The following is a 13,912-nucleotide window of genomic DNA, read 5'->3' as shown; positions in this document are numbered from 1 at the left end:
CTAGATCGCCTGTGTACGAAGAAAAATACTATTAAAAAACTCTTTGCAAGACATAAAACTCATCTCTCCTCCTAATATAGCAAACCTCTACATATCAAACATGATTTATCTCTCAAAATTTATATACAGCACAACCAAAAAAATGGAACCTACGATCGACTCCTTCTCTCCTCTCTCATCTCTCTGCTTCAAAGGTTAATAAAAAAACATCTAGAAAAAGAAGCTTAAGAAGCAATGGCCAATAACTTATCCATAGCATTCGGAGGTTAGCCACCAAACAATAACAGTCTAATGATTTATCCAATGGAGAATCATCCACTTCTTATGGGGTTGATCAAGAACCTCGATATTCCAACTCCATAACCCTTTCATTTCTCCTAAAACTTCGACCACATTTCGTCAAACGTGACTGACTTTAAACAACAAAACATTGATTGTTGTCCACAAACAATGTCGATGTTTGCATCTTTCCAATTACTAGAGCTCAACCTAATCTCCGCTCAGGATCTAGCCCCTGTCTCCCGTAAAATGAAGACGTACGCGGTGGCTTGGGTTCACTCCGAGCGTAAACTCACCACCCGCGTTGACTACACCGGTGGAGCCAACCCAACTTGGAACGACAAGTTCGTCTTCCGAGTCAGCGAGGATTTCCTCTACGCTGATACTTCAGCCGTCGTGGTCGAAATCTACGCTTTGCATTGGTTCCGTGATGTCCACGTCGGCACAGTCCGCGTCCTCATCAGCAACCTAATCCCACCAAACCGCCGACCTGGATACCGAACCAACGACGAGTACCGCCATACTCCCCCTCCCGGAATGCGCTTCGTAGCCCTCCAAGTTCGCCGACCGTCAGGCCGTCCTCAAGGGATCCTCAACATCGGTGTCGGAATCCTTGACGGGTCTATGCGAAGTTTGCCTCTTTACACCAACATGGACTCGTCTGCTGTTGGTTACAGAGACTTGCTAGGTGAAGACGATCCGCATTTGCAGAATCTGCATCTTAACAGCGCCAAAGGAAGCTCCAAGAACCCGCAATCTCCGTCTTCAAAACAGAACCAATCCGTAGTCTCCAGGCCACCACCACCACCACCACCACCGGTGCTCCGTCGTACGAGGAGTGATACCAGCTCCATGGTAGTCTCCGATCTTCTCAGCAGAGCAGAGCGTAGCCGGGTGGCTAATAGGAAGCCTGTGAGCGCATTACCGAGCAGCGATGACGAAACTGTACCTACAACGTCGGGTCACCATACAACCACCGATGATTCCGTCGACGATTACGAAGCGCCTTACAAAACACCTCATATCCCAGGCAATAGATATGATGATTCGTATGAGGATGAGTTTGTGGATCAATCACCAAACGTGATGCCACTAAGAAGCGAAAGATACGACGAGGACTCGCCTTACCGATCGTACGATCCTTCACGCAAAACGCCGAGGAGATCGACGCCGGTGATCGAGAAGCCAAGGCCGCCGAGGGACTACGATCGCAGCAACCGCGCTTCTCCGTACTTATCGAGGCACGGGACGCCGTTGAGATCGAACATCGTCGCGTCTACTCCGATTAGATCTAACATCGTTGCATCTAGTCCTATGCGATTGACTCCGATGAGATCTAACATGGTTGCATCTAGTCCTATGCGATCATCGACTCCTATGAGATCTAACAACCTCGTTGGATCGACTCCGTTACGATCTAATATAATCGGATCGACTCCGATTCGATCTACCTACAAGGGAACGCCGATGAAATCGCCTCTACGGTTCGGTACGCCGATGAGATCTAATTTGGCGGGGAGATTGATTTTAACCGAATCTGAGTTAGGTCCCTCGCCTTCGGAAGTAGCGAATAAGATGGCGAAGGAGAGATCGCAAGCTAACGACACTGAGAGTTCGATCCTCAGCGAGTGGAGCCTCGACGACGATAGCAACATCGAAGGTCTTCGATCGAAACTCGAGCGGTGGCGGACGGAGCTTCCGCCGCTTTACGATCTCGGATCGAGTCACCAGAGCAGCGATGTAGGTAGCGCGATTGTTCCGGCGTCGGCGAGTGCAGGCGGAGGGAAGATCTCGAGGCGGAAAACTCCGACGGTGAAGAAGAAGAAGAAGCATCAGCGCCGTCACACGGAAGGAGGAAACGGTCTTTTCTCGTGTTTTAGTAATATTTGTGGCGCGGAATGTACTTTTGTGTGTGGAGGCGGGTCGGATCACGACGGGTCGAAAAAGAAAGGTGGGTCAAAGCGTTTGCCGCGCTTGGCCTCAGCTGATAATTTGAGTTATGTGTGATTATTTTTTACATTTTCGTTTTTAAAACCGATTAATATTCTTTTATGTTTTCTGGGGTTTGTAAATTATCTGGTCAAATCCTGAATATTCATCAAGTGTTAGTGACTTGGTGTGTTACATAATCTGCAATGTCATATATGTTACGATTCAAACGTTTGTGCTTTATCAGTGTACAAGCGTGAAATCAGCTCCATCATTTTATACTGAACGTTTGATTACAAATAGCATTATCATGAATCTCCTTTTGTCTTTTCCTTATGATTTCAAATGATATTGATCCTCTCAAGTTGCTGCATGCATATTCTCAAGAGACAACACACAATTTACGGTACATAATACATTGGATCGATTATAGAAGTTTGATTAGTTGAGATATGCATAAACAATATATAGAAGTATTATCTTTTCTCATATAGTGTCTTGATTAGTTGATTAGTTGTTGCATAGAGTGTCTTGGATATGAAACACATGAAACTACTTGGCAAGAAAATCCAAATATCAGACGCAAGAACAAAACAACCCTAACGGTTTATGCTCTTATTCAAACCAATTATAAGCACTAGCCACTCGGCTTGTTTAAAGCAATAACATGTCCTATTGCCAGTCCAAACAACAATCCAGGCCAATACCCTATTGCTACTCCTCTCCAGTTCAACACCTCTCCTTCCTCTTCATCATCTACTTGCTTTTCCCATTGTGTTGGTGGCTCACTAGTCCCAAAGCAACTTTCCTGGAGAGGAATACCACAAAGCCCTGCATTCCCCTCAAAGGAAGATTCAGGCTGCCCACTAATCTGTGTCCCTTTTGGTATCTCACCCTTGAGTTGGTTGTAAGAGACATTTATGTACGACAAAAACGAGAGGGCACCAAGTTCTTGAGGAATCTCCCCTGAGAGTTTGTTTTGAGACAGGTCTAGTGACTCTAGTCCTGTAAGATTCGCAAAAGACATAGGGATGTGGCCGGTGAAAGAGTTGTTGGATAGGTTTAGCGCAATGAGTGCCGTCAAGAAACCAATAGATTCTGGAATCTGTCCACTAAAATTGTTTCCAGAGAAATCAATAGCTGTATAGAAAGTATTTACCATTTTATTCTCCATATTAAGACCTTTGTATTGCAAGTCCAAACCATAAAAATAGCTGTAGAGATCATTTGTATAGTCTCCCATATACATCTCTCCATCTCCATACATCTTGTTTGATGATGATCCACTCCAGTTCACAAAGTAATCTGGTGACAAACTTCCTGTAAACTTGTTGTCTGATAGATCAAGTATCCGCAGCTCAGGAAACCCTAAAGGTCCTTGAGGAGGAGATATAGGACCATGAAATGTGTTTGAACTTAGGGTGAGGACTTGCAAATCCGGTAAAACCTTAAGCCAGAAAGGGAATAAGTCCTTTATATTGTTGTGATCCACACTCAGAAACCTTAGAGAAGAACAATTCACAAGAGAACTCGGAAGCTGTCCGCTTATTCGATTGTATCCAACATCAAGTGTTTGTAGAGGAGAGCTGCTGGAGAATGCGTTGGGAATGATTCCATGCAAGTTGTTTTTCCGGAGATTGAGTATTTTGAACTTACTAAGACACTGAGGAATTGCGCCGCTGAAGTTGTTGTAGGATAGGTCAAGAGCATCTAGGTAGCTTCGGTCGCAAGTTGAAAGAGGTATGTCTCCTGTGAAACTATTTCTTGATGCCAAGAAGAGTTTTATAGAGAGTGGTGGATCAGGAAGGGATCCTGTGAAGTTGTTGAAACTAAGATCTAGCATTGTAACTGATGACTTGTGAAGAGAACCATCAAAACCGTTGAATGAGTTGTTGTTTAGACTCACTATGCTCAACCGGGGAAGACTCCATAACCACTCTGGAACTTTCCCTTTGATCTGATTGTCGGAAAGGTCTAACCGCTCTAGGTTCTGTAAGGTCTTGAGAAACTTAGGGAACTCGTTGATGTTGCAGCCCTTCATCATCAACCGGTAAAGATTTGGTGGAACATCAGAACCTGATATCAGACTTGTTGTGGCCGATAAGATATTACCGGAAAGCTCAAGGTTCAGCAAAGATTTGAGAGAGGAGAAGTCTCTCAAGTCAATAGGGTAGCTAACGTTTATGAAAGAGAGAACAAGTTCTTTGAGGGTTGTTAACTTTGAGATAGGCTCTAGTATTTGTCCGTCGAAAGGGTTATGTCCAAGGAACAAGTGCTCAAGCCTCGATGACGGCGAGGAGGGAACTTCAATGGAGCCAGTGAGATAGTTTCCGCGGAGATCAAGATGTAACAAGAGAGGTAGAGTGAGCAGCAAAGAAGAAGGGATGGTTCCAGAGAAGTGATTGTAGGAAAGGTCTAACGTGGAAAGCTTGGTGAGGTTCTGGACTAGTTGGAAACCACCAGTGAGGTCGTTGTGTGAGAGATCAAACTGGGATAACTTGGTTAGGTTACTAAAAGAGGAAGGAACTTGACCTCGGAAGCCGTTAGAGGAAAGAGACAAAACCTCTAATTTGTTGAGATTGCTGAATCCAGAAGGGAGTGAAGAGGGAGTGAAGTTGTTGTGGGAGAGATTGAGGTGACGAAGATGACGCAGCGAGAAGAGGATACTGTTGGATTTTATAACTCCAGTTAAGCAGCCATTTGGGAGATGTAACTCTGTGACCGCACCAGTTGTGTTATCGCACGTGACACCGTGAAAGTAGTCGTTGAGGTTGCAACCGTCTGATTCAAACTCGTTTTTGAACTGGAGAAGAGCTTGTATCTGGTCGGGACGACAAGCAGCAAGTCCAAAAACAAGAGGGTTTGTCATTATGAAGCTTGAGGCAAAGACACAACAAAGAAAGTGTACCAAGAGAATATGCAATCGCAGAGATGACATGGTGAACATGGAAACGTTTTAGACGAATGATAATATGCAAGAAAAGATACAGAGAAGATGAGTCTGACTAGTCTACATATATCCTTGTTTAGTGAAGACTTGGAGCATGTCTAAAGTAAAGTCTTGGTAGAATGTATGGTGGAGAAGATATTGTCCCGGAACCAACCAAGTGGCAAAGTTGAAATTAATGTTGTTTTTTTTTTAATTAACTATGAGTCTGGCGACCGAAATCAACCTACTAATATGTGGGCCAGCGATATCCACATTCGTAAATCTTCTAGTGTCCAATGGAAATCAAACTGTGGATTTATTGTATTGAGGTTATTCCTCGAATGTCACTAGTCCAGCCCCATTGGTTAATCAACGTTGATATTGACATATCACTTAACATATTTTGTGGTAGATTCACATCAGTTTGAACTATCTCGCATATGTTCATATTTGGTTTGATTGATTGGAATAATGTGAGACTCCCAACTAGAAACAAACACAACAGATAGTAAAAAAATTTAGAAGATATCTTGTTTATAGATTTTGTGTTTTTAAAGTATATAATGAATTTAAATTTTTTTAAACAATTTAAATGGATTATCCGAATCCGAACCGAACCCGAACCTAAATTTAGAAATATCTGAATAGGACTGAAATCTTTGATCCCGAAAACTCATAACCCGAATAGATCAGAACCGGACCCGAATGGGTATCCGAACGCCTACCCTAGTTCGTACTGTAGCTGTTAACTCATTATATAATTTAATCCAACAAAGGGTATACGTCATTCTATAAGAAGCAGAGATATACACTAATGAGGTAAACTGACACTCACGCAAGAAATACAATTCATATCCCAAATCATGACAATGAAGCATTGAACCAATCAACCAACCAACTAGATCTCTTCGAAAAACCTACTACACCACATTTTTTCCGGTATTTATTCGGATGTAATAACTAAATAATACAAATATACGTAACTGGTTTAGTTAGGGTAAATAAAATTTATCTCTTTCATTATATACTCACCTAATCTCAATAAATTTCAAATTTTATAATCCAAATAAATTGATTCGCATCAGCGACACAAATATACACAAAAAGTTATCTTACCCCGAAATAAACGTGAATAAATCATAGATAAATTCATAAAAACGCTTTGTTTTTAGGAAAAGACCAGACAAAACTTACCAAAAAAAAAAAAAACTTTGCAAAAAACTATTGAAAGGTTTATTTAAAGTATTTTTAATAACCTTCATTTCTTTTAAAAAAAGAAACTTTGTTTTGCATGCAATATGTAAACGCAACACACATAAAACAATGTTAAACTAAAAAAAAACAATGGAGACCTGAGATAAGGCAAAACACATTACTAACCACATTCTGTGATTAAGCTTCACAAAGGTTTGAAATATTGTTTACATTTTGGAAACGTTACAAACAATAGAACGCGTGCACACTGTTCAGAGTGGAGAGCAAGTTTAATAAAGACTCTGTACATTGAAGATACTCTTTTGTCTTTATCTACCTCCTCCTCCCCCAAAACGTTCGTCTGCTTCTCCTTCTCTCTCTCCATTGCCACCCCATACTAACTTCTATTATGGGAAACGAAAATTAAAAAAAGCTTCAACCTTTAACATTTGAAAAACTCAAATCTTTTAGTCCTTGTTACTTGAAATCTATCTACTCTCTACACAAAGCTTGCATCTTGAGCTCTTTCACAATCACACAATGGTGGGTACTGATCACTCTCTACCCTTCTCAACGGCGAGGAACTTGCGTACGTCTATATACACACACTTGCATTCTCTTTTGCTCGTGACCCTTTTTGTTGAACAACAATGGGTTTTGATTCTTCTTACACCCACCCACATGGGTTTGGTTCCTCCTGATTGTAAACTTTGACATAAAAATCGTATCTTTATTGGGTTTGTTTGATGAAATGAACTTCTTTTAGTGCAAATGTTGAGAAAGAAAGAGATGGATTCATGTCTGATTTTTTGTTTAACTGGTGAAACACAGCTTGGATTTTGAGGTCGGAGAGCAAGAGGATTAGCCAATCAGAACTCACCAAGCGTCCTGACCCGTTCTTTCTACCGGATCTACTTGATGGGTTTGAAGAGAGCAAATACGGATGGCTTGCTGATGGTGTGAAGAGGCTTTGTGAGCTCAAAAGGAAACTCTTCAACGGTTCTGTCTCAGTGAATCTGCCTCAAGAATCAGTCATTGTAAGCTTTATTGCAGAAAAGAATGTTCATCACTTTAACTCTCTGTGATCTGAACTCTGCATGTTTATGTTGTGAAGAGTGGAGATTCCTCAGGATCTGACTTAAGTCCTCAAGGCTATAATGAGGAGGATTCATCAAGTATTCATACAGATGATGACAATGGAACTCATCCATATGGAGTTGGTGAAGAAGAAGAAGAAGCTGAACTTTGGAGGCAAATGGCTTTTGCTCAAGAGTCATCTAAGGTTTTGGTTACTTCTTGTACATTGACCAACAGTTTCTATGTTCATTTCTTAGCGTTTTCAGCTCTTTTTATTTGCCTATTGTTATAGGTAACAGTGGAGAATCTACAAGACAACGATCCCAAACAAGTAGAAGACTGTGAGCACTCCTTCATCTACAAGGACGACGTCGGAGAAGTCTGCCGTGTTTGTGGACTCATCAAAACACCCATCGAAAGCATCATCGAAGTTGTCTACTACAAGGTTAGTAATCACACTGTAATAAACTGACAACTTGAATCTTACTTTCTTCCTTGATGTATAGCCAAAGAGATCAAGAAGAACTTACACACGCGAACAAGAAGACACAGAAACAACGAGGATGGACTTCACAGAAACCCACTCTAACAACATCTTAGGAGACAAGATGTTCATCCACCCAAGGCACGACAACGAGATGAGACCCCACCAAATCGAAGGCTTCAAGTTCCTATGCAACAACCTCGCATCCAACGAGCCAGGCGGGTGCATCTTAGCACACGCGCCGGGCTCAGGCAAAACATTCCTCCTCATCAGCTTCCTCCAAAGCTTCATGGCCATGGATCCGCAAGCCAAACCGCTGATAGTCCTCCCAAAGGGGATCATAGAGTCTTGGAAGAGAGAGTTCACTAAATGGGCGGTGGAGAACATCCCTCTCTATGATCTCTACAGCGTCAAAGCCGAATCAAGAAGACAACAACTCAAGGTGTTGAGAGAATGGGTTGAAGAGAGAAGCATACTCTTTCTCGGTTACCAACAGTTCGCCAAGATCATATGCGATGATAGCATTAGCATAGATGATGAGGTGTCAGAAGATTGCAAGCGTATTCTCCTCGAGAAGCCGACGCTGCTTATCCTCGACGAGGGACACACGTCGAGGAACAAAGAGACGAACCTGCTTATCTCACTCGCACGTGTAAAGACTCGTAGGAAAGTTGTTCTCACGGGGACATTGTTTCAGAACAACGTTGAGGAAGTGTTTAACATATTAAACCTAGTCCGTCCCAAGTTCTTGAAGCGTCATAGAGAGATTGTTTCTCGCATCATGAGCAAGGCGGAGATACCTAGCGGCAAACATATGAACCAGAGTAGTATTGAAAACACTTTCTTCGCTGCGGTGGAGCTTACATTGAGTAGAGAGAGTTCAGCTAAAGCGAGTATGATTAAGGATCTGCGCGAGATGACACGTCACGTCTTGCATTATCACAAAGCGGACTTCAAGGGATTGCTTCCAGGGCTTAGTGAGTTCACTGTGATGCTTAACTTGAGCTCACTTCAGAGAGATGAAATCAAAGGCCTTAGGGAGATGGATCTGTTCAAGCAGATCTCTCTCGGTGCTGCTTTGTATATACACCCGAAGATTAAAGCCTTCTTGGAGGCAAACCCTTCGAATGGAGAAAAGGGTTTCGCTGATAACTTGCTGAAGAAGCTAGATACCTTGCTGAAGAAGATTAACGTTAAAGACGGCGCCAAGATGAAGTTCTTCCTCAACCTCGTATCTCTCTGCGAGTCAACGGGTGAGAAGCTGTTAGTCTTCAGCCAATACATCATCCCTCTTAAGACTCTCGAGAGACTCATGGCCCTGACGAAAGGCTGGAGGCTGGGGAAAGAGATGTTCACCATCACAGGCGACTCGAGCAGCGGGGAGAGAGAGGTGTCCATGGAGAGGTTCAACACCTCTCCGGACGCTAAAGTGTTTTTCGGATCGATCAAAGCGTGTGGAGAAGGGATCTCGCTGGTGGGTGCGTCGAGGGTGCTGATTCTCGACGTTCATCTAAACCCTTCGGTGACTCAGCAGGCTGTGGCTAGAGCTTATAGGCCGGGGCAGAAGAGGAGAGTGTATTCGTATAGGCTTGTGGCTGCGGATTCGCCGGAGGAGGAGAGTTTTGAGACGTGTTCGAGGAAGGAGATGATGTCTAAGATGTGGTTTGAGTGGAACGTTGAGTGTGGAGGAGGAAGAAGAGATGAGTTTGGGTTTAGGGACGTGGATGTTGATCAGTGTGGTGATGTGTTTCTTGAGACGACTAAGATGAAGGAAGATATCAAGAGTTTATACACTAGGTGAAGTAGTTAATTTGATAACTAAGTCTAACCGGTTTAAACCGGTTTCTGATTTTTGGGTAAATCAGAGTAGAATTTTATTTAAATCTGAATTCTCTTTTGGGTTTGTGAGCTGAACGTTGTTATTTTAGTTTCAAGTTTATACTTATTTAACTAACTCGCATTAAATCAAATTATGTTTCAGTAGGTGAAGACTTTTTACCAAATACACTGTATAACAATCTGGTTGGTACCAGTTCTTGTATACCCGGTTAAGTGTAAACCAAAATGTAATTTTAAGTCTAAATTGGCTTGACATAGTTCTTCTGGTTAAATTTACGAAAACATAAATTGACAGAACCAGAAGAGAAATACACTTCGGTTTACTTGAAGAATCAAACAAAGAGAGACCATTAATCTGTCAAGAATCAACAACGACATCTCCGTGTTGTTGATCTCCAAAGGAATGCATCAGGTGGTGTGTTTGGAAGACAAGAAACAGAGTATATGAGGCAAAAGCAGAGCAACATTTGACTTAACTCTTGAGACTTATACAATGCTCTAATTGATTCAGAGTATTAAGCAGTCACTCTATCAACAATAATGTGTATTGGGATGCTGGTTTCACTTTACTCAAATCAACCAATCAGTAGTGTTTAAAATCATCATAGACAAATCTTAATGTAAGGACAGAATGTCCACTGAATGCTTTGGTCCTGAATATGAAACCATATCCACACGACTGTGAGTGTGACCATACAGCTCAGAAAATGACAACATTCTCAAAGATCAGATGAGATGAATCCAAACGATAAAGGAAGAACTGAAGAAACAAACTCAAAAGCTTTTTATACAAAAATTCTTTTACAGAATGTTCTTTCTTTCTAAATCAACTTAAGCTGCTCCATCATATCATATGAACGACAGAGAATACAAGGTGCAAACTGACAAAAGAGAAGGTTTTACTTTTACCCCAAAAATAGACGGATAGGCCTCCTGTTCTTGCCTTGCATACATCTCAGAAAGAAGGGAAGCCACAACATCTGCATCATTGATGCCATTGGCGCAAGAGAATACATGAAAACTCCAAAGACAGTCATAATTTGGCAATATAAACAAGCTAAAATGGGAAGAAATGTGACAATATCATTAATTTGAGAAATTACCTCCTACAAAAAAGCATCAAGGGAGGCTATCTTTGTAAGATACAAATACAAAAAAAAAGTACAGAAACAAGCTATGGAAACAACAACTCAATTACAGATGGCGAGCCGCTCTTCCAGCTTATCGTCCAACCCATAGTCCAGGCTTAGCTCGGTCAACGGAGAGATATTCTCCAGGGCAAAAAGCATGACCCGAGGGTACATCAAGTTACTATGGTCATGCAATACAAACTGCGCCATCACATTTGATTCTTTGCTGTGACTAATGTAAGAAGCCACGTTTCTAAACTTCGACACATCCATCCCAAAATCAACCGGCGGCAGAGAAGGATAACTCGGCTGAACATACTCCGGGTACACTTGAGATAAATCACCCAAACTACTCCATTTCTCTGTGAACCGACCCGGATAGAGAAGAGGATCCCCACTCATTGATACAATCTTGGCTTGCTCTCTTGTGAGAACCACCCCAGCATACTCACAGATGAAGGCCCCGGCTTGAATGAAATCCAATGTCCTAACACCCCAACCTGTTTCCCTGGACCTGAAAACCTCCAGCGTCTTACTCAACCCCTTCTGAGTCACACGGTTCTTACAGCTCGGACCACACCCACACAAAACCCCACACTCAAACACCACAGGCTTACCCTTCAACAGAGTCCCGTCGTCATCATAAGGAAGCTCACCACCATTCCTCCTCGCGCAAAAACAATCACTACCACACGAATAGTTACAATCACAGCCCCTGTTAGCCCCTCCGCGAGCAGAAATCACACAGGGAATCGCAGATCTCACAATGTAGTCATACCCCTCCGGTTCACGATCAAAATCAATGTCGTTATACAGATAAACCGGAACATTCTCCTTACCACCAGAAAGGTTAAACGTTATATACCCATTAGGCCTAACCGCCAACGGCTTAGTCCTAAGCGCTTGAGCAAACTTCATCCTCCTACTCCCCATCTCACCCTGCCCTTCAATCCTAACTAACTTAAACTTAAACACACCAAACCCTGACCTGCCAACATCAAACCAATACTGTACAATCCTATACAACCCATCGTACACATACACCTTCGAGCTAACCACATTATCATACTTAAACCCACGAATCACCCTAACTTCGATACCGTAATGCATACTCCTCTCCATCGCAAGGTTCCCACTTTCCAGCCTCTGGTGCTGACACTGCCTGTGGACTTTGTCCTGCCCACCGTGCCCTGAGTAAACAAGAACCTCCCCTGTATCCTCATCGTCCTCGTAACCACCCGAGACGATAATGCTAGTAGCTATCGGCTCACCGTTTGAGCTTCGGTTAGCCGTTAGAAAATCAATCCCAGCTTGCGGCTGGCCGTGTAAGCCAATCACACAGAGCTCCAAACGGTAAAGAAACATGTCTCCAATCTCAACCCCAGGAATCGAACCCACGACGTGTTTGTCCTGGTTCAGCCACAGTCCGCGCTCCCTCATCAGAGTCGAGGCGTTGTAATCGGCTCTAGGTTTACGCCGCCGACCGGGAAGCCGCATCGCCTCCGCGATTATATGGAGGCGGAGGGAGTCGTAGATCGCTCGAGTCCGTTTCAGGATCTCTCTGCGGTGTATATGGTCTTCGCGCCCTAGGTCGGCGACGCGAGCGAGCTCATGCGGTCTCTGGAACCTCGGCGGGAGGCGGGAGGAGAGAGCGCGGTTGTCTCCTGATCCCGGCGGGGTTGGGATCGGTGGAGGAGAGTGGAGGAGGGGAGGTTTTTCTTCCGGTACGGGGACGATCGCGAGGAGGTCGTTGTTACGGTTAGCCAATGCGGAAGCGACACGTTCGCAGAGGCTGTAGTACTCGGCGTAGATATCGGAGGGGGTGAGGGTGGGAGTTGGAGTAGGAGTAGGAGTAGGAGGAGGGGTAGGATCGTCAATTGGTTCGGCCTTGACGCGTAGTCTCGGAGGCAGTGACATCATCGCGGCGGCGGAGGGCGTGCGGTTAAGTTCTGGAAATGCGAATAGAGTATTCATTCTTCTAAATGAAGCGGGACGGAGACGGAAAGTACACCTGGGCTTTGGGCCGAGATCCGGATCCGGATCCGACTTTATTGGTTTTTTTTTTAATGATTTCGAAATGCTTTGAAAGACTTATGGTGATCTTTTTTTTTCTTTTTTCTTTTTGGACAACAGACTATGGTGATCTTATTGCCTACTTATAGGCATAAGGAAATGATAGGATGGTATTTGAATTTTTCTAATCTTATAGTCTACTTATAAACATTGGAACAAAATCTTTTTAAGATTTACTCAAATCTAAGACTTTCTTGGATTTACTCGAATCTTGGATTTACTCGAATCTTTGGTTCGATATACCTCCTATATAAAATACGATCTAAATTAGAAATATAAACTATTCAGCATTCTGTTTTAAAAATAAAATCTTTTTTATTTAGAAATTAATCTTTTAATTTTGGTATGATTTTATATTGTATATAGACGAGAAAATGACTTTTTCATAACCAACATATCGCGATATGTTCAATTCATATCCGAATTATATGATCGTGGAAAAACATATATGTACTTTTGAATAATTTAAATGACATACATAATGTTTACTTTTTTGTCGAAAACATATATAAGTCGCCATATCAGTGGTCGTATCATCTAATTTTGTTGATGTTGATGATATACCAGCTAATTTTGCCGACGAAATCCCATGTGTAGAATACTTTTTTAAATAAAATAAATCTAAATAGTTATTTTATAAAAATATATTCTTGGGAAATGTAAAATTTTATAAATTTCATTATTTAGTAAAATTAAAAATGTAATCTTGTATAAGAGATATATTCGTTTACATTTTCTATAAAAAACATTGCTCTTAACTATATTTTTTTAAATAATAATATTATATATGTGTTATCTTCATAAGAAAAATTAATTGACGTATTAATCTACATCTACATGAGCATATATTTGGGAAAATACAATTTCTTTTTATATATTTATATATTTCATAAAACGATAAAAATATCGACCTATAGTAGTTTAAAATATAAAAATATAATTTTAAATAAATATTTAAATTTAAAAAATTCTACAAAA

General features: G+C 42.0%; 4 protein-coding genes across 5 annotated transcripts; 2 read left to right on the top strand and 2 right to left on the bottom strand.

Annotated features, from left to right (window-relative positions):
* The first annotated feature begins 116 nt into the window (after positions 1 to 116).
* On the top strand, positions 117 to 2,407 carry LOC103865261. The gene has a single exon (XM_009143057.3). It carries the CDS (start codon positions 451 to 453, stop codon positions 2,284 to 2,286), a length of 1,836 nt encoding a protein of 611 aa, XP_009141305.2. The 5' UTR covers positions 117 to 450; the 3' UTR covers positions 2,287 to 2,407.
* Positions 2,408 to 2,674: 267 nt separating this feature from the next.
* LOC103865260 (receptor like protein 27) lies at positions 2,675 to 5,395 on the bottom strand. Its single transcript, XM_009143056.3, has one exon. The coding sequence runs from the start codon at positions 5,153 to 5,155 to the stop codon at positions 2,846 to 2,848; it is 2,310 nt and encodes a 769-aa protein (XP_009141304.1). The 5' UTR covers positions 5,156 to 5,395; the 3' UTR covers positions 2,675 to 2,845.
* A 1,242-nt stretch (positions 5,396 to 6,637) lies between these two features.
* LOC103865259 (protein CHROMATIN REMODELING 35) lies at positions 6,638 to 9,846 on the top strand. 2 transcript variants are annotated; one of them, XM_009143055.3, is made up of 5 exons: positions 6,638 to 6,920; positions 7,163 to 7,368; positions 7,446 to 7,613; positions 7,701 to 7,853; positions 7,915 to 9,846. In XM_009143055.3, exons 1-5 carry the CDS (start codon positions 6,872 to 6,874, stop codon positions 9,691 to 9,693), a joined length of 2,355 nt encoding a protein of 784 aa, XP_009141303.2. In that variant the 5' UTR covers positions 6,638 to 6,871; the 3' UTR covers positions 9,694 to 9,846. The 2 variants fall into 2 exon arrangements, with proteins under 2 accessions (XP_009141303.2, XP_033146273.1); XM_033290382.1 differs by having other exon boundaries at positions 6,729 to 6,874.
* Positions 9,847 to 10,759: 913 nt separating this feature from the next.
* Positions 10,760 to 13,150, bottom strand: LOC103865258 (histone-lysine N-methyltransferase family member SUVH2). Its single transcript, XM_033290388.1, has one exon. The coding sequence runs from the start codon at positions 12,833 to 12,835 to the stop codon at positions 10,922 to 10,924; it is 1,914 nt and encodes a 637-aa protein (XP_033146279.1). The 5' UTR covers positions 12,836 to 13,150; the 3' UTR covers positions 10,760 to 10,921.
* Positions 13,151 to 13,912: the final 762 nt, after the last annotated feature.

This window comes from Brassica rapa, chromosome A04 (genome assembly GCF_000309985.2).
Source record: "Brassica rapa cultivar Chiifu-401-42 chromosome A04, CAAS_Brap_v3.01, whole genome shotgun sequence".
Lineage (NCBI taxonomy): Eukaryota > Viridiplantae > Streptophyta > Magnoliopsida > Brassicales > Brassicaceae > Brassica > Brassica rapa.
Note: the sequence above shows the minus strand (reverse complement) of the source record. Positions and strands in the feature narration are given on the sequence as shown.

Bases quoted from the DNA above. Each gene is read 5' to 3' on its own strand.
- LOC103865259 (XM_009143055.3), top strand. From the start codon at position 6,872: ATGGTGGGTACTGATCACTCTCTACCCTTCTCAACGGCGAGGAACTTG. The intron at 6,921-7,162 runs GTACGTCTATAT...GGTGAAACACAG, and splicing joins CTCAACGGCGAGGAACTTGC to CTTGGATTTTGAGGTCGGAG. The intron at 7,369-7,445 runs GTAAGCTTTATT...TATGTTGTGAAG, and splicing joins TGCCTCAAGAATCAGTCATT to AGTGGAGATTCCTCAGGATC.
- LOC103865260 (XM_009143056.3), bottom strand. From the start codon at position 5,155: ATGTTCACCATGTCATCTCTGCGATTGCATATTCTCTTGGTACACTTT.
- LOC103865258 (XM_033290388.1), bottom strand. From the start codon at position 12,835: ATGAATACTCTATTCGCATTTCCAGAACTTAACCGCACGCCCTCCGCC.
- LOC103865261 (XM_009143057.3), top strand. From the start codon at position 451: ATGTCGATGTTTGCATCTTTCCAATTACTAGAGCTCAACCTAATCTCC.